This window comes from Calliphora vicina, chromosome 3 (assembly GCF_958450345.1).
Source record: "Calliphora vicina chromosome 3, idCalVici1.1, whole genome shotgun sequence".
NCBI classification, from domain to species: Eukaryota; Metazoa; Arthropoda; class Insecta; order Diptera; family Calliphoridae; genus Calliphora; species Calliphora vicina.
Genome location: NC_088782.1, coordinates 116,326,379 through 116,347,739, shown reverse-complemented (window position 1 = coordinate 116,347,739; position 21,361 = coordinate 116,326,379). Strand labels below are relative to the sequence as shown.

At 30.1% G+C, this 21,361-nt stretch overlaps 1 protein-coding gene across 1 annotated transcript; it reads right to left on the bottom strand.

Annotated features, from left to right (window-relative positions):
• Window positions 1–5,496: 5,496 nt before the first annotated feature.
• Window positions 5,497–6,435, bottom strand: LOC135953479 (putative phosphatidate phosphatase). The gene has a single exon (XM_065503403.1). It carries the CDS (start codon window positions 6,433–6,435, stop codon window positions 5,497–5,499), a length of 939 nt encoding a protein of 312 aa, XP_065359475.1.
• Window positions 6,436–21,361: the final 14,926 nt, after the last annotated feature.

Genomic DNA, 21,361 nt, shown 5'->3' with positions numbered 1-21,361 from the left:
TTAAATTTATTTATCTATGTCATCGTAATATTAATAATCATTATTGTCATTATTAAAATATGTATTACAAGTTTTATTTTTATAATTTACTAGATTGTGGACAAATTTATTTCCTCTAAGTAAAAAAAAACCAACAATTTATTACGTAAAAAAAACTGTTTGGAAAACAAACTCCCAAAATAATACCAAATATTTTGAAACGTGACTAAAATCTATTAAGAATATATTGCTTGCATTAAATATGTGTTGGGCTGGCATGGCTGTTTTTTTTGGTGTTTTGTGGCGATCATATTTCTGTAACGTGTAGTTCATGCAATTTATGTAAAAATGTGTATGAGTGTATAACAGATAGTACAACAGTTTGAGTTTTTTTAAGCTAGTTCCTGTTTTATAAGCAGCAGGGAGGTTTAAAACTAGGTGTTAATTGGAAATTTAAATTTGTTGGAAATTTTTATTTTTAGAAAAATGTTGTGAATGTTTTCTTGAAATGTCTTTTAAATACCTTTCATTTGATATACATATTGTCTATGTATAGAACATATTATTAGAGATACGGCAAAAAGTATTTCTAAAATGGAGGTAGTCGTATATTTTGGCTCATATCTCAGTCATTTATTGACCGATTTTGGTAATTTTCAATACCAAAATTCTCTAACGATATATGGGAAATACGGAAAGTTGATTTCAACACACATGCACAGACTTTACTAAATCGAATATTCTGGATGTCTATATTTTGTATGTGATTGCAAAGGAATGTTATAGAAATTACAAATAAAATCAATCACACACTTATATCTAAAGGCACAAAGCGCTATATCTCTTCAAATTTAAATAAAACAAGTAAGAGAGCTATATTTGGTTGAGCCGAATCTTATATACCCTTCACCAAATTATACTTCAAAATACAAATTTTAAATATTTTTAGGTAAACAAAATTTTTTTTTTTTTTTCAAAGTTGTGTTTTTTAATTTTTTGGAAATTTTTTTTTCGAACTGTTATTTTTTTAAATTTTTTGAATTTAAAAATTTTTTTTTTAAATTTGAAAAAAAAAATTTTTTGCTGAAAAAAAAAAATCGGGATACAAAATATTTTTCCGATTTTGACCCATTGTAGGTCCAACTTACTATAGCCTTATATACATCGTTGCAATGGACTTTGAAATATCTATCATTAGATATACATATTGTCTATTTTAATGACTTAGTAATCCAGATATAGGTCAAAAATAGTACAAAAATCGAGATTGTCCTTGTTTTTTCCTGCTCACGAAGGTGAAGGGTGTAAAAAGCTGGTATTAGATTGAAATGCCCATCGATGCCATTTTGAATGGAATATAAAATCGTAAAAAGGCTTTAATGCGTGGCTCGCATTCGAAATGTCCAATTTTCCGTGACTCTGGCGTATAAATCAGACTGAGTTTTACTGATGACATGTGTTATGTTTGTTTTGAGGCACGCTTTGGTTTCTGGCTTATTCGCATAGACGTTCGATTTAAGAACATCTCACAATAAAAAGTCTAACGGGATCTGATGTGATTTTTGGCAAGTTACATAACCATGCCCTCAAATCGCTTCGACAGAATGTCCAATGTGGCAACTATTTCAGGATGCATTGGAAGCTCTTGGATCTCATGTGGATTGGTATCGTTCCGAATTCGACAATTTTGTTTATTGACGTACCCATTCATCCAGAAATACGACTGCCTGCTAAAGATGATTTTTGATGAAAATTGGGGTCATTGTCCAACTGCTATAGCGCCCATTCGTCGAAAACACGTCAATGTGTATGGTCGTTTACCTTCGGCTCCTTGACCAGTTGACTTTTGTATGGGTACAGACCCAATTCACGATGCAGAATTTGCTATGTTATAGTCTACGAATGGCCGAATGTTATCGACGCAAAATCGACTTTTTCGAATTCTCCTGTGCACTCCCATGGACAGCGGCGATGTTTACGCGTAGATCTTGCGTTACGTCTTCGTACGGCTGTTGCTTCATTCATTCATTCAACCAGTCGACTCAAATTTATCCATCACACTGCGAATATTCCTCTCGGTGGGACGATTATGGCGACCGTAAAATGCTAGAAGAATTTTATCATTCCTACGTTTTGTTGAACGCTATACCCCTTCATGAAGATTTGGCAAAACAAACTGAATAAAACGATAGACAATTCAACAGATGTAGCTTCAACAATATGACCGCTATCAACTTTCAAAGTCCGGAAGTCCCTATTGGAAGACCCTTTATAACAGTTTGTGTTTTTTCTATTAGTTCCTGTATTATAATCAGTTAAATAAGGTGCAAAATGCAGCTCATTGCTTATCGAAAATGCTGAACAGTTTAGTGTATGGATGATTTGGATACCATGGTGCACGCAGATGAGCTTGTGTGACGGGTTCGCTTAGATTAGAAATGCCTATTTACTGCTGTAGTGCTGTGGCTCTAACTTCATTGGTGGTATAGCGTAGCTTAATTTTCCAATTTTTAATGTCGTTTTAAAAACCAAAAATTTCGAAATTTTTATAAAAACAAATAAAAATATTTTGATGGTTTACGGAATGACAAAATCCAAATATATTTAAATATATAATTGAGGTAGTTGGGGGTTTTTGTTTATATCTCTGCCATTTGCGAGCCGATGTTATCGATTTCAAATAGCAACTTAAGCTGGACTGTAGCGGATATATTGATGTATCAATCAAAGTTCAGTTCGGTGTTGATTTTAAAAGAGAGACAGACTTGGCTATATTGATTCCGATATATATAACGATTCAGAATATACATAAATATTTTAAGGGGTCACGGTATCGTAATGGGTCTCCGATTGGAAGTGTATTTAATAGTAAACATCCCCTTCTATGGCGACGCAAATGAAAAATTTAGAAATTGCAAATGGAATGACAAACTTTATATAACCTTGCCACTCGTGGTGAAGGATATAAAAGAAGTCGACACAACCATTCTTTCTTCATAGATTAATATAATCGCCATACCTCTAGTTTATTTACTATTATTGAAAGAGTTCAATTTCATTAAAGTTGACGCTGTCCAGAAAAAAATCTATCCTCGATAGTTCGCCAGTTCCTGTTTCCATTAATTTGTAATGGCACAGAATCTAAAAAATCTAGTCAACCAATGATTGCTGGATATTTCTTGTATCATTCTCGTAAATTTGTTATGCTATTAACTTTTCAGACAAGTTCGATTTTTTTTTACCAATTTTTGATATATACTTATCTGGATTATTAAGTTATAAATATAGACAGTCTAATAATATATATTTCAAAGGTCTTTGCAACGGCGTACACATGGGTCAAAATCGGGAAAAATATTTTTTTGCCCGAATTTTTTTTAAAAATTATGAAAACTATTTTGAAAAAAAATTTAAGTTTTATTTACCTAAAAATATTTAAAAATTTTATTTTAAGGTATAATTTGGTGAAGGGTATATAAGATTAGGCACAGCCGAATATACCCAAAACAACCCCCAAATAAAATCAGCAAAATCGGTCCACAAATGGCTGAGATATAAGGAAAAAACCAGGACAACCTCGATTTTTGATCTACATATCGAGCCCTTAGCGCCAAATTATCGTAAGCGACAAAACAAAAATTTTACAGGAGAAGGTTTTTTTGATTATTTTGAAATTTATACATAGAATTAAAAATGTTATGATGCGATATAATATAATTTCGTTCAAGCTATTTGCTTATTTTTCAAAAATATTTATAACTTTTGACAATTAAAAATTCATGGAATACTTTATTGAAAAATATGTCAAAAAAATGTTTTTTATTGAATTTTTGCATAGATACAAATTTTTCGAATTGAAATTAAATTTTTATTTATGAATAGTTTTTAATGAAATTTCACAAATATGTAGATTTTTCTATTTAAAATGGAAAAATTAAAACGAATTTTTAAATTAATTATCAGCAATCCCGCAATTTCCCAAAAAGTGTTGAAAAAATCCAAAAATGGAAAGTTTTAGTTTTTTGGCTATAATATGCATACCAGGGTCGGAGTTATCGGAACCCTTTACAAAATAATTAAAAGCATATTGGGCCATCCAAAATCGGTTACTATATTTTGATATCGAATATGCGATTTGAGAATTTTTGCCCTAAAGTTTAATTTTACATAAAATTACCCTTCGGTAACAAAAATTTTTAATATTTTTTTTCATTTAAAATATTTTATGAAAACTAGGCTTTCAGAAAGTATAAATTCCTTATACATCCTCTTAGAAATATTTTGTGATAACTTAAAAAGAAAAACAGTACTTTTTTTTCCCAGAAAATTAGAGAAAAATCGTCTTTTTAAAATTGTTTAAATTCGAATGCATATAACTTTGGACTTAATCATTATTTTTAAACAATTCTTTTTCTATTTGACACATAAATGTGTTGTTACAAACGAAAATTGGAGAAAATCGGAAAATACCCACTGGAGTGCGGTGGGTAAAAATTTTGAAAATTTAATTTTCAAATGCGAATACCTCCTGAGCTATAAGATATATTTGACAGCTAGGGTAAGGTTTTTTATAGTTCTCGATGATTAGATTATATGAAATCGGAACACAAACGAATAAATTGGATCGTTTTAAAACTTAACATACCCGAGGTGTCCTACTTTGAGGACCCTTGGTCGTGCCCCCGGTGGGCCCATGAGTTCAAGGTATAAAACTTAAACTCAACAACACTTTTTCTTTGCGCATGTGAAATTTCATTCAAACCAATCTAACTATTTGGAAGTTACAGATTTATTTCCCTCTTTTTTTTCGATACCACTATGTGTCGCTTACGATAAAATCCGTTTTCTGTAAAATATAAACATTGTCTTACGATAAAATCTTACCCACTATAATTTTGAAGTTATTAACAATTTTGATATTCTGAGAATGCTAAAACATCAGTCGGTCCACAAAATTTTAATTTTTGCAATAAAAAAAAAATTAGAAAATGTCGCTTACGATAATTTGGCGCTAAGGGTTCGATATATCTGGAATACTAAGACATTAATATAGACAATATGGATATCTAATGATAGATATTTCAAAGACCATTACAACGGCGTACATAGGACCATAGTAAGTTGGACCTACATGGGTCAAAAAACCGAAAAAATATTTTTTAACCCGAATTTTTTTTTTCTAAAACATTTTTTTTAAAATTTAAAAAAAAATGTAAAGTTAAAAAATTAAAAGAAATTTTCAATTTGAAAAAAAAATTAAATTAGCAATTAGAAAAAAAAATTCCAAAAAATTAAAAAAAACAACTGGAAAAAAAAAACTTTTGTTTACCTAAAAATATTTAAAATTTTTATTTTGATGTTTGGTGAAGGGTATACAAGATTTAGCACAGGCGAATATAGCTCTTTTACTTGTTTTTTAATAATACAAATAAAGTTTTTTTTAAATTTTCTTTATTTACTTCTATAAAACTAGAAACTATAAATACTCTTAACATTCTAATAATTAACTTAACACACTTAATAATATCTCGGTCTGGGCATTACAGTATAATAACCATAAATATTCGAGGCATCTTCACGTATGCGTCTCACCTTAACGGGCACTTTTTTAAAGAACTGCGACACCAAATGGGTCATAAATGCAGCCATCGAGTAACCGATTATCAAACCAGCCAAAACATCTGTCCAATGATGACGATATGATATCAAACGTTCAAATGATACCAGCAAAGAAACCATCATGCAAGTAATCTGTAAAAGAGTGCGCCATAGTTGCAGCCAGCCGGTTTGTAAACGAGCCTGGAAATAAATTGTCAAAAATAGCATGGCATAGGCCGTGGTGGATGCATGAGCACTGGGAAATGATTGGCGCATAACGGTAAGCAAATGAGTGCTAGAGGTCAAAGAGCCACAGGTATAGTTCTCAATATAGCTGCCAAAATGTTCATTGGCCGTGCACGCAGTTTCATTTGAATTTATTATAGGCTGGCACACTTCATAAAAGTAGGGAGCTAAACGGCCAGTAAATCCTTTAGTTACGGTGGTAACTATTAACACCAAAGCCAGGCCGAACAGGTAGACACCCATGGTATTGTAACACTCACTGACAAAGGTAGGCACACGTACTCCCACAAACACATATTGTTGAGGAGATTTTGGCACGAGACTGGTGGCAGTAGAGGTGGTTTTATTGGCCGGAAATGCCACACGCAGCATTTCTATGCACAATATTAAGGCAGCAGGTATAGCAATCACCAAAATGGTAATATGTAGGCGTTTAAGCAGTGTCTCGGATTTATAGGGATACAAAAGAGTTTCATCGCCGCAAAAGAAACCACGCTGCTGGGTTTTCATTATTTGAGGTAAAATCACCAAAGCCACACAATAGACACTGGTCAGTAGAAGAACGTCTATGACAAGTCTCATCAAGAGACGGGTATTGGGATTTGAACACATGATTTAATAATAATTAAGATTTGTTTTTAAAATAATTTTGTTTTATTTTTTTTTTAATTTTTTTTTAACAAAATATTTATTTTTTCGTTCGTTTTGTTATAAAAATTCCGTGTTTTGCTGGTAAATGTTCGATTAAAACTAGTTTGTTAATAAATTTCTTTAACATGTCTTAGCCCTCCAAAAAAAATTATAAACATCCAACACAATTCAGTCTGTCTGTAGTCGTCTTAATGTATTCATTCACTTTAAGATTTGTATTCATCAATATTTAAAGAGTCACACTCTTTCTTTTGCATACTGGTTTAAACACACACGTTACGTTTTATTGTCATGTAAATCTTTTCCAGATTTAATTTCATTGCGGAATTTTAAGTTTTTTTTTTTTACACGACATTCAGTTTGAATTTTGATTTAAATGGTTGAGAGTTATTCAAATAACCGATATTTATAACGGTTGTTAAAAAATTAAAACAGTTAAAACTGAAATTTATAAAAAGAATTAGTTAAGAAAGGTTTGTTTTTATTTAGGTCTGGTAAATAGAATTTGATTTAGAATGAGTTAAGTCTCCAAAGATATTGTAACATCAATGAATAGATTGCGCTTTAAATAAGTCGCTGGTCAAGGGTAGCCAGCTGTATATTTTACAAAAGTTTTCTTGTCTAAATATGTTGTCTCACAGAAAAAAATAAAATTTCGTATTCAAACACTAAATTTATAAAGTCAAATAAATATTTTACTGAAATAATTCACAAAATCAAACACTCTACATTTCTAGGGACCGTAAAAACCGGATATTCAGAAAATTTTAAATCAAAACTCTCAATATTAGAGTCAACGGAGAGCTACTACTGTTATATACCAATAGATTCGAATTCTATGATGATATTAAACAAAATACCTCAACTCCACAGTTAACAGTTATTTTTCAACGTAAAAATAAAAGTTCGCATGAAACTATTAAAAAAAGAGTTTTAAATAGCCGGTTTAAAAAAAACTCATTTGAGGAGTTTTATTTTTTCCGTCAAAAAATTTATTTTCGTTTATTTTCTACTTTTTTAAGTATCTTTCTTTATTGAGTCTATCTGAAACTATCAAATAAAGAGTTTTAAATAGCCGTCATAAAAAAACTCATTTGAGGAGTTTTATTTTTTCCGTCATAAAATAAAAGTCATTTGAAGAGTTTTATTTTTTCCATCACAACATAAACATCAGTTGAGGAGTTTTATTTTTCCCGTCAGAAAATAAAACTCTTTTCGTTTATTTTCTACTTTTTTCAGTATCTTTCTTTATTGAGTCTATCTGAAACTATTAAATAAAGAGTTTTAAATAGGCGTCATAAAAAAACTCATTTGAGGAGTTTTATTTTTTCCGTCAGAAAATAAAACTCTTTTCGTTTATTTTCTACTTTTTTCAGTATCTTTCTTTATTGAGTCTATCTGAAACTATTAAATAAAGAGTTTTAAATAGGCGTCATAAAAAAACTCATTTGAGGAGTTTTATTTTTTCCGTCAGAAAATAAAACTCTTTTCGTTTATTTTCTACTTTTTTCAGTATCTTTCTTTATTGAGTCTATCTGAAACTATTAAATAAAGAAATTCAAATAGCCGTCATAAAAAAACTCATTTGAGGAGTTTTATTTTTCCCACCAGAAGAACAACTCATTTGAGCAGTTTTATTTTTTCCATCATAAAATAAAAGTAATTTTAGGAGTTTTTTTTTCCCCGTTAGAAAATAAAACTCTTTTCGTTTATTTTCTACTTTTTTTCAGTATCTTTATTTATTGAGTCTATCTGAAACTATTAAATAAAGAGTTTTAAATAGGCGTCATAAAAAAACTCATTTGAGGAGTTTTATTTTTTCCGTCATAAAATAAAAGTCATTTGAGGAGTTTTTTTCCATGTCAGAAAATAAAACTCTTTTCGTTTATTTTCTACTTTTTTCATTATCTTTGTTTATTGAGTCTATATGAAACTATTAAATAAAGAGTTTTAAATAGCCGTCATAAAAAAACTTGAGGAGTTTTATTTTTTCCGTCAGAAGAACAACTCATTTGAGGAGTTTTATTTTTTCCATCATAACATAAACGTCATTTGAGGAGTTTTATTTTTCCCCGTCAGAAAATAAAACTCTTTTCGTTTATTTTCTACTTTTTGCAGTATTTTTCTTTACTGAGTCTATCTGATATAATGTTTGTAGTAATTTATTTGTTTAAGAAGAAAAAAAACAAGAGTAAGAGATCTATCTTATATACCCTTCACCAAATTATACTTAAAAATACAAATTTTAAAAATTTTTAGGTAAACATAATTTTTCCAAAGTCGCTTTTTTAATTTTTTGGATATTTTTTTTTCGATTGTTAATTTAAATTAAAATTTTTTTTTTTAAATTTTGAAAAAAAAAATTTTTTTTTTGTTTTTTTGGTGAAAAAAAAAATTCGTGTTAAAAAATATTTTTTCCGATTTTAACCCATTGTAGTTCCAACTTACTATGGTCTTATATACGTCGTCTTTGAAATATCTATCATTAGATATCCATATTGTCTAGTTCAAAAATCGAGGTTGTCCTGATTTTTTTCTCATATCTCAGCCATTTGTGGACCGATTTTGCTGATTTTAAATAGGAAACTTCTCGAAAGCATGTCTAACAGAATTATTGAAGATTTGGATCCCGAAGATATCTGCGGTCTAAAACTCCTCAAATGAGTTTTTTCTTATGACGGCTATTTAAAACTCTTTATTGTTACATGCGAACTTTTATTTTTACGTTAAATAATAACTGTTTTAGATGAATTTTTATCTTTAAAGTCACAAAATAACTTTTTTGATATCACTTACAACCGTTACGTACCGACCGTTAATGTGGATCTCAATTACTATGGCGTTATATACATACGTAGTTGGAAAGGTCTATCTATCATCAGATATCCATACTATCTATATCGAGATATACAGTGCCGAACTTAAGTATTGGCACAGGATGCTCATTGTACTTTAAGGTTTATTTAGAGGCAGTATTGTAGAGATTTTTAATAAAAAAATATATTTACCGGATAGACTGTTGAATTTCCTATAAAATATAACCAAATTCATTTCAACAATTAAATACCACTATTTATTAATAACAAAACAACATAAAAAATACTTCATTTCAATGAACAAAATTATTGGCACACTTCATTAAAAGCTAAAAAAAAATTTGATTTAGGAAGCAACATTGCAAAATTTAGTATATAGTTGCAAGTGATTTTTGCTTTATAACTGCCTCGAGTAGCTTAGGCATGAATCCACCAACTTGTTTGTGATATCTGACCCAATACTTTGACATTCTTCAACTAATTCCTTTTTCACTCGCTTATCTAGCTCTTCCCACAGATGCTCCATTGGGTTGAGATCCGGAGATTGTGGAGGGTGTGGTAGGTCATGCGAAATATTGTATGAAAGCCACATATGTCCAGTATAGGCCGAATTTTTGGGGTCATTGTCATTTTGAAAAGTGAAAAAAATGGTAAAATTAACATTTCTGCACTTTTTCTGAGGTGTTTCCATATATTTCACTTTGTCCATTATTTCGTCAATGAACACCAGCTCTCCAACCACTGCAGCGGACATACAACCCCACACAGTTACCTCTCCAGCACCATGTTTTACTGTTGAAGCAATCTTTTGTTTTTCCAGCTCTTTATTGGGTTTTCTCCATACCGTGTGACGGCCATCAGAGCGAAAATTATTAATTTTGCTTTCATCAGAGAGTAGCACTTGGTGCTAAAAATCATGTGGCTTACGTAAATTCCTAAACGGCATATTCTAAACGCTTCTTTTGGTTCACAGATGAAATAAATGGTTTATGTCTAGCAATACGACAACTATAGTTTGTCTTCTGGAGCACTCTTCTGGCTATTGCTGTGTGAACTTCTTTCCAAACTCTTCTTTAATCTCTGCAGCAACCTTTGCTAAAGATATTTTTGAACATAACTTGACCTTTTTGATTATATGGCTGCATTTACGCTCACTTAAGGATCTATACGACTTGTATGTTTAGCACTTTCAATTGTTGATGCTCCCTTAAAACGTTGCACGATACTCCGAATTGTAAAACGGCTCCTTTCCATAATCTCCACAATCTCAGCATACGATTTTCCTTGATTGTGCAAGTGAAAAATGATTTTGCGCTCAGATTCTATTGTTTCCTTTTTTTTGTTAGCTATTTTCAGCAAAATTGATAATTATTGTGCAAATTTTTTACAAATTGACATTAACAGTTTTATAAACGAAAACTGTTAAATAAAAGAAGATAAAATGGCATTTTCTATGAACAAAAAGTGGATAGATTGATAAAATTTGAAGAATCTGGTTAAGTGTGCCAATAGTTTTGTTCGACGGAATTGGGGAATTTTTCGTCTTTTTATTATTAGTAAATAATATTGCAAAATTGTTGAAATAAAGTTGGTGGTATTTTGTAGGAAATTCATCAATCTATCTGATAAATATATTTTTTTATTAAAAATGTCAAAAATATGGCCTTTAAATCGACCTTAAAGTACAATGAGCTCCTGTGCCAATACTTAAGTTCGGCACTGTAGATACAAAATAAGTAAAAAATCCTGGTAGCCGTTGTTTTTTTGCTTAAAGCTCAGCCAATTGTGGGCCGATTTTCTCGATTTTAAACAGCAACCGAACTGGGAATAAAGCGTATATGTATATTGATGTTTGAATCATATATTTGAGTATGACTTCAAACTGCGGGATTTTGTAAATTTTTTAAGTTTCTTTTTAAAACATTTGTACAGTATAAATTTATTCAAAGTTTTGGCCAATGTTGGTTAATGTTTGACCTTCTGCCATCTTTCTGGGAGAAGGTCTTTTGACGCAAAGAACCAAACCAAGCCAATTTCGGATACTCTGTTCAGAAGTGAAGCGTATCCCAGAGAGATCGTTCTGCAACGATCAAAACAAATAGTATTCTAAATAGTTTTTAACAGATATTGCAACATGTTGTCATTATGGAATATTACGGTTTCATGTCTGGACGCATATTTTGGGCTTTTTGCGGCTAATGCTTGCTTCAAATGAAACATTTGCGTTCGGTACAGGTTCCTTGCGATAATTTAGCTAGATTTCTATTAATTTGTTTATCCTTTCTGTCAAGTTGCAATGATATTTCCACTGACTCTCCTTTAAGGAATGCGTTTGGAATCCTGCATGAACCAGTTTGTCTGGTATACTATATAATCTGTCTATAAGTAACGTATAAGCCTATTTTCAAATAGCTTACTAAAGGTTTATGGCTCTATATCGTGGACTGGTTAATTTTTGTATAACATGGGTCATATCTTTATAATACGATTACCTAGGGCGCGAAAATATATTTATCGATGTGCCATTTTATGGAAACCAAGGATTGTATAAAGTTCATATCTTCAATGCCTGCCTATAAAAAGTTAAGTACTCACCTTTGATCAAAACAGTGTTTGATGTTCCAAAATTTAAACGGATACTTCCAGCCTCCATAGTCTCATTATGTCAGTCTTACCTTTTTTTGAGTTTTCTTCATAACTTTGTCACTACCCACGATTTTCATTACTTTTGAGGACACAGTTTAAAAGAAAAAAAAGCTTTATTTTTGTGTGCAAACATTTTTAGTTTTTGCAATGAATTGCCTCATTAAGATGTCCTAAATTACAATTTTTCGAAATTTTTCCATAAATTTTGTAAATAAGGCTTTAAAATTTTTAAAATTTTTATGAAAATGAAAAAAACTAACAATGCAGTTTGAAAGATCAATTAATTCTTAATAATATAGAGACAACAATTTTTGAATTTGCTTTTACCGTTCCTGAGTTATATAAAGCAAAATCTGAAAAAAAAATCTCAAAAATACTCTACCCTATAAGCTTTCAAATTATGCTTGAGCATCCATGAAAATAAGAAAAAAAACTTTTTTTGGGACACACTAATATATATGACGATGCACAGTGGTATGAGAATAAAAAAAGATGGAAATAAATCTGTAACTTCTAAACCCTTACGCCGATTTGAATGAAGTTTCACATGCGCAAAGAGGTAGTCGAATTTAAGTTTTGAATTTGCACCTCATGAGCCCACCAGGAGCGGGACCAGGGGTTCCCAAAGTAGGACACATCGGGTGTGTTTAATTTTTAAAATTATACTATTTCTTCGTCGTAGCTATCAATTATCTCTTATAGCTTAGGAGATATTCGCATTTGAAAATTTAATTTTCAACATTTTTACCCACCCTGCTCCAGTTTTTTGGTGACCGCGGTTCCAAATATTCCCCAATTTTATCCATTTTTCTTTTATAGAATTAACAATAGATCTATATATCAAATAAAGAAAGAAGTGTTTAAAAATCATGGCTGAGTCCAAAGTTATATTCATTTGAATTAAAAAAAAATGAAAAAAGGCGATTTTTCGCAAATTTTTTGGGAAAAAAGTAACTTAAAAATTCTTTTTAAGTTATCTAAAAAATTTCTAAGAGGATGTATAATGAATTTGTACTTTTTGAAAAGCTAACTTTACGCCAAATATTTTAAATGAAAAAAACATTTATAATTTTTGATACCGACAGGATAAGGTCCATTAAAAAAATGCCTATTTTTTATGAAAAATTCAACATTAGGGCAAGAATTCTCAAATCGCATACTCCATATCAAAATATAGTAACCTATTTTGGATGGCCCAATAATTTCTTAATTATTTTGTAAAGGGTTCCGATAACCCCGCCCCTTTTATGGATATTGTAGCCAAAAAACAAAAAAATCCCATTTTTGGGATTTTTCAAGATTTTTTTTGGGAATTGCGGGATACTTGATAACAAATTTCAAAATTTGTTTTTATTTTTCCATTTTGAATAGAAAAATCTACATAACTGTGAAATTTTATTAAAAAATATTCATAAATAAAAATTTTATTTCAATTTGAAAGATTTGTATCTATGCAAAAACTCAATAATAAGCAGTTTTTGTCATATTTTTCAAAAAAGTATTCCATGCATTTTTTAATTGTCAAAAGTTATATACATTTTTGAAAAGTAGACAAAATCCTCTATCCATTGATATATAACATGTCTAACTTATGTTTTTTTACGTGTCAAATAAATTAGGAAAAACTAAACAACTCGCTGAGAATTTACCTATCACTGTTATTTACATTCATAAAAATGTTGTTATGTAGGCAACATGTTTTTTTTATGAATTTCTATGTTAGGTAAATTCTCAGCGAGATGTTTAGATGTTTACGAAGATATTTTTCCATATCTAGCTGTTCGAATGAGTTGGATAAATGGGAATTGAAGTGGCTTTCATGGACTATAAAGATAACTGAGAATCTATAGACAACAATTTTATGGCAAAATTTGTTTTGAAGATGAGTATGTACCACACTTTCTATGCGAATGATCGTACATACATATATCTTGTTTAAGGCTTCTTTTAGGTTCCTGATCTGTTTAAGAGGTTTTATACTTGAGACAATCCTTGCAATCTAAACCTATCTGATATAATGTAATACAAAACTTCTAATCTGCAATGAAAGTAGGATTTTTTCATTTGAATTTGTCTCTTCTCTTTGATGAACATTTCCAAGTTTCCTAATGTATAAACTCTTGGTCACCCTCTAATTTTCTCACACATTTGGTCAAATTTCAGCATGAAAAAATCATCAGCCTGTGGATAGTGTATGTTTCTGTATTATTCACAAACTTTTCTACTGCAGACATTTTACCGATTGTGTGAGAATACCAGCAGAAGTTTCTAAAGTTTCTTGTTTCTTCCTACTAGAAATGTTTTTAATTAAATTTTAGTAAGAGAGCCTGAAGAATTTTCATTGGATTTTCGCACTTGTTTTCATAACAAATTCATTTATTTTGCAAAATCTTAAATATTTTGATACCCAGGGTCAAATTTAGGTACGTGCTGACTTTTGCTACTGCGATCATATCAAAGATCAGTTAGAATAGTACTGAAAAATGTACTACTTTACCGTGTTACAACATTTCAGTAACGTTCCGCTAACATTTGTCAAAAGGTATATTTATTTTCCAGTGTGGAATGTCTGAGAAGGTCAGATATCGCCCGTAGTTCCGTAAAAATTCAGGTTCAAAAGAATAAAAATCTTTTTGTAACATTTCTCACTGTGTTTATTTGTTACCCTTTCCATTGTATTTCAAATGCAGAGCTTTATTTATATAAGAACGTTGTCATTGTTGATGCAATAATTTAATAAAAACTTAAACAAATACCTTTATTTACTTAACCAATTATCGAATTGAGATCTTTAGTTATTTGTGTTTGAAAACAACGTGATCATTTATCTAAATGCAATGTAAATTATTGAGATTTATTGGAAATTTTATTAATCAGCTGGGCCACTACTAATCAGTCGTGTAAATATTTAGAAACGATTAGTTAGATTTTATGAAGAATTAAAGTGTGATGCATAAAAGCTGGAATTAATCGGTTTTGAGGTGATAGTTGATGACACCATGAATAATTTAATAGAAGATCAATTGAGATAAACAAATAAATATAATTCCTATATCATTGCTATATTCGGCACAGGCGAATGTAAAACTTTTACTTAATATAACAATATTATGTTGCTTTCCTTGTAAACCTTTGTTATAAAGAATATCTTTTAACTAAATTCTTTTTATGATTTAGGTGACCCATTTACCCAGCCTTTTCTTGGTAATTTTGCATACAAACTCTTTTATGCTGCAATCATCCATCCCTTTTACCAAGCAACCAACCTGTAGCTAAAACATTGCAATGCCTTGCAAGTTATAAGTTGCAACCAAACCCATTGCGATAATTAATTACGATTAAGCCGCCAAACTAGTAATTTATTCTGCAATCTCAGTTTGACGTTTTTAAGCTGTTTTTTTTTTCTCTTGCTTTTTCAGTATCTTTAACATTCTTAACATGTTTGAACACACTATTTGCATCGATTAATACGGGCTTCGCTTACCACACACTTTAGATATTTGTATTACAAGTTACGACTACTTGCCAGTCGAATCATTTATTCGATTTGGTTCTTGTTTTACCGCTTTTAAGAAGACTGGTTGAGAAAAAAAACCCCATAAACTATTGAATAAATAATAATAAAACACATATTTTTGTAGTTTTTTTTCTTGTTTTTTCTTGTTTTTTTTTTTTGTTAATTTTTAAATCCAGTCTTAAGATTATTATATAAAAAAATTGTTTAATATAATTTATTTATGTAAATTTTAACTACCAATAAGAGTTTACATTTTTTTTCAGCTTTTGCTTAAGAATTTATACTAAAAAAAAATCAATATATTAAAAATGTATAATATTGTATATGTGTAAATTTATATTGCAATGAAATAATAATAATATTAAATTAATACAGTGGAAGCTCGTAATGTTAATAGAATAAAGCACACATTTCAATTTCTATCACTTTCATATATTCTGGAACATTGTAGATAGCGGAGTCGATATAGCCATGTCCGTCTGTCAGTCTGTATGTTGAAATCAACATTCCGTAGCTCCCAAACAACTTGCATACATGATTCACACATCAGTATATCCGCTATAGTCTCGGTTCGATTGCTATTTAAAATCGGGAAAAAATCAGCCCACAAATAGCTGACATATAAACAGAAAACCACGACTACCTTGATTTTCCACCTATTTTTGAACAATTCTAAACTTTATATTTTGTTCGAAAAAAACTTCAAATGAATCGATTTCAAATCGATTATAAACAGAAGTTGTTGATTTAGAATCGAATAAAAATTGAACCGGTTCATTTGGAATCGAATAAAAAATTAATCGATGCATATGAAACCGAATAAAAACTGAACTGGTGCATTTAGAATCGCATAACAACTGAACAGGTTCATTTGGAATCGAATACAAACTTAATCGATTTGTTTTGGAATCTAACGAAAACTGATTCTTTCCATTTGGAATAGAATAAAAACTAATACAGAATTTAACTAATTTAATTTACAAACTTAATAGTTACATTTCCTTCGATTAATATCTGAACCGAATCAATTATAACCGAATAAAAACTTACTTTTTAATCGATTTCAAAATTATTCTATTAATTTGGAATAAAAAATTATATTGTTTATTAGGAAAATAATAAATATTAAACCTGTTCATTTAGAATCGCATTAAAACTGAAATGTTTAATTTTGATTCAAATAAAATGTATTTAAATTCTTTTATTTGAAATCAAATAGAATCTGAAACGGTGCATTTCAAACCGAATAAAATATCAATCGATTCATTTGGAATCTAAACCTGTTCGGCTGAAATCGAATAAAAACTAAATCGGTTTATTTGGAATCGAATAAAAACTAAACAGTTTGATTTAGAATCGTTAAAATTCTAAATTTATAGTCGAATAAAAACTGAACCGTTTTACTTTAACCGAATAAATTGATTGATTTGGAATCGAATAAAAAATTAATTAATTCATTTGGAATAGTGGTGAGCACATAATCGATTAATTTGCAATTGAATACAAATTTTCATTCTTCTATTTCGGTCGAATAAAAATTAGTCGATTTCAAGCCGATTAAAAACAAAACTTGTTCATTTAGAATCGAATAAAAATTGAACCACTTCATTTGGAATCGAATAAAAATTTAATCGGTTAATTTGGAATCGAATAAAAACTTAATCGATTTGTTTTGGAATCGAATAACAATCAAAAAATATATAATCGTTATATTTTGTTCGACTATATTCTAAACCGAATCAATTGCAACCGAATAAAAACTTAATCGGTTAATTTTAAATCGAATACAAATTAATTATATTAATTTGGTATCGAATAAAAATATATTCTGTCTATTTGGAATAAACACTGAAACGGTTAATTTTTAATCGAAAACAAATTTATTCTATTCATTTGGAATCGAATAAAATATTAACTGGTTTATTTGAAATATAATACAAACTGAAATGTTTAATTTAGAATCCAAAAAAAAAAATATAAACCCATTTTATTTGGAATCGAATAAAAACAGTGATGGTTTATTTAGAATCGATGAAAAACTGAAATGTTTTATTTGGAATCGTATAAAATTTCAACCGGTTCATTTGGAATCAAATACAGAATTCTTTTCTTCTTTTAGAATCCAGTAAAATCTAAAACTGATCAGTTGAAATCGAATAAAAACAAAAGCGGTTTATTTGGAATATAATAAAAACTAAACGAATACAAACTTATTCTATTGATATGGAATCGAATAAGATATTAACCGGTTCATTTGGAATCGAATAAAAATTTATCCTGTATATATGAAAATAATAAAAATTGAACAGGTTTATTTGTAATCGAATTAAAACTGAATTTTTTTCATTTAGAATCGTATAAAATATAAAAATCTAAATTTGGAATCGAATAAAAACTGAACTGCTTTATTTTTAACAGAATAAAAACTTAAAATATTCACTTGAATCCGAATAATAACAGAACTTGTAATCAATTGAGTTGAAATCGAATGAAAAATTAAACCATTTGAAATCGTTCTGACTATTTCATCATTAAAGAAAACTGTTCATATTCCTTGTTTTCCGCAAACTATTGGTCAAGTTTTGAGCTAGACAAAATCAACAGTACCTTGACTCTCTCTGCACATTATCAGTACTCTTGACAATTTTCAGGATATGTCCTGGTGCCACCGATCTAACACGTGAGAATTTCTGTGGTACCATAATATTTTTAAACCGGGCTTAAGTGAAAAATGTGAACAGTTTAATCCCATAAAGATCATGTGATAATGTGCCTTAAGATGATTGCATTCCTGATTTTTATGGGTTCTTGAGATCCCGGAATATATACCACGATTTTAAAAACTCACTTCTTGCAGTATGTATTTTATGTTCAGAGCGACATTAAGAATCATATCTTGTCTTTGGTAACTTTTTGGGCAAGACCTTTGTGTTATATTTGTCTTAGATTAAATATGCCAACAGTAATCAGTACAAAAACCAGAAGAGGTCCAGTGGTTTGATATTGAAATTATTGGAGATTCAGAGGAGTACATAAATATACTGAAAAGTTCTATGATGAATATTTTTTCTCAACCCAGTAAACTCGAACTTTAGCGCAACACCGAGAATTTGACTTATCAAAGTGGGATCAGTAAAACAAATAGTCAATCTAGAGACCATTTTCCTTGTCAAGAAGACTCATCTCAATTAAAGTTTCTGCAACTACAGAACATTGTCGGATTGCCAAACACTTGGCTGTTGGATAAAATGCTTTCAAAAGCAGTAGTGCAAACTATAATGAGAAAGAAACTGAATTGACGTTTGACGAAAATAAAACAGCCAGTAATTAACTTTGACTCTTAGGTTCGCAGTGTTGAAAATGGTCTATAATGGATGTTCGTACCGATGCTTCATTCATGAAACTCGTGAATAGAATAGTGACTTTGAGTATTACAGCAGCTCGAAAGTCAATATCTACCGATACAGTGTTTAGAATTCCACAAATCGATCAGTAGCATCTACACATCAAAGAATATGCTTTTTGGACTCAATCCGGATTCACTTAGAGAACACAAGAACTGATTACATATTCAGTTACTCAAGGACCTTTTTAATAAATCTGTCTTTATATTAAAACCAAATTTAAGTTAAAATATGAAAAATCTTTAAATCAAAAGTATCAATTCTGAATGGATATTCCTTTATGCCGATGTCTTCAAGATCCTGATAATGTCCCAGAAGACAATGGAAATTCTAAACAAACTTTAAGTAAAATACGTCCAAACAAGGAATACTTTCTGCCAGCTTTATGATGACGATCGATAATTTAGTCGAACAAATTTGTATGGTTTTCAAGTAAATTGCTTCGACTTACTTTTCTCTTGGCATAGAACTGGTAGCTTAAGGAATCGTGAAACCAGTGAAAAACTTTAACTGGAATCCTTAAAGTGTTCTTGAGTAATACACATATGAAATAGATATACTTCTCAAAGCCAGACGTATACGAGAACATGCTCTACTTTGGACTATATATTTTGGACAAGTTACCTTTAATCACAGTCTGATGCTGAGTGTCTTATCTAGAAAAATAAGAAAATACTTCAGATGTATTATTAACAGCACTTCAGAATCCAAAAAAAAAAACAAGTAAGAAAGTATGGTCGGTCAAGCCCGACCATATAATACCCTACACTAAGTAAAAGAGCAAAAACATTTTTCTTTTAAAATTTCAATAATTTATATTTTTGAGTGATTTTCAGAAGTGGACCTTATATGGGGGCTATGACCAATTATGAACCGATCACCATGAAATTAGGTCTATATGAAAGTTTACTATGTTGAATTTTGTGAGTATACCAACATTTTTAAGCGATTTATGCACGTTAAAGTGATTTTCGGAAGCGGGTCTATATGAGAGCTATGACTAATTATGGACCGATCGTAACAAAATTTGGTGACATGAATTTTGTATATATAAAACTTCTTTGGAGTGGAATTTGTGTAGATACATATATAAATTAAACATTTATGACCGATAAAATCCAATTTCGGAAGGACATTTGTATGGGGACTAGGTGAAATAATGGACCGATTTCAGACAGTTACAATAGGCTTGGTCGTTGGTCCGAAAAACAAATATGTGCCAAATTTGATCGAAATATCTTAAAAATTGCGACCAGTACTCTGCGCACAAGGTTTATATGGACAGCCAGCCAACCGACCAGACGGACGGACGGACGGACGGACATCGTTTAATCGACTCAGAAAGTGATTCTAAGTCGATCGGTATACTTGTTAGACTAATATTTTTGGGCGTTACAAACATCTGCACAAATGCATAATACCCTCCCCACTATGGTGGTGTAGGGTATAAATATATCGTTGGGTTTTGAAAGTCTTGCCAACATGAGGTAAAGATACCCTTCAACATTAGCATGTTGAAGAAATTATTTGGCATAATTATCTCATGTTAAACTGAGTGGTTAACTACATCCAGTTAAAGACAAAGTAAATAGGTTTGGAAAATCTCCTTGATTACAAGTTAAGATAAATTTCAAATGCTCCTTATTTCCACAAATAACTTAGATAATTTACTCTTTTTAAATTAGTTATATTAATTATTTTTATGCAAATTTATTCCAAATTAGATAAGAATGTTAATAGAAATTTAGATGATGTAGGAATCATTTCGCAAAATTATCACATGTTAGAATATTATGTATACAGATAAAACAGTTTTGGATACAACAGTTTTGGATTCGATTGGATAAAAATTTGGTCATCACAATTAATCAACTTTTTCTGCTGTAGCCTGTAACTCTACTGATCACAGTTTTCAGTGTGAAGATTCGTGGTGCCTAGGAAGTGATGATTCGTAGTAATTTATTTCCAATTCTAATTTTTCTAAAGTCTTAATAAGGAATAATATGATCGCGAATTTCAAAAGCGTTACTCTAGTCATGATCTGTTATTAAAATATCGGGATTATTTTGGCAACTTGAGAAACTGTTGAATCTGATTTTTCTAAAGTCTCTACAAATTTTGTAAATTTCGAAAGGTGTCTTGTAATGGACAAATTTATTTTAATATTGATGCAAATCATGTTGGAATATTACATAGGTTTCAGTTTGAATATCATCAAATATTCATAGTATCCAGGATGTAATGCTTCATAGTCATGGATTTATGAAATATGGAAAATTACAAAGACTGCAATGAACATTCAAAGAGGCTGATTATTAAATTAAAAAATTAGCGGATTTCTAATAACGAATATTAAGGGCAAGCAAAACTTTAGACTGCAACACTATCGATCACAGTTTTCAGTTTGAACATTAGCAAATATACATAGTATCCAGGAAGTGTGCTTCGTAATCATTGATTTATGAAGTTTGGAAAATTATAAAGACTACAATCAACAATCCAAG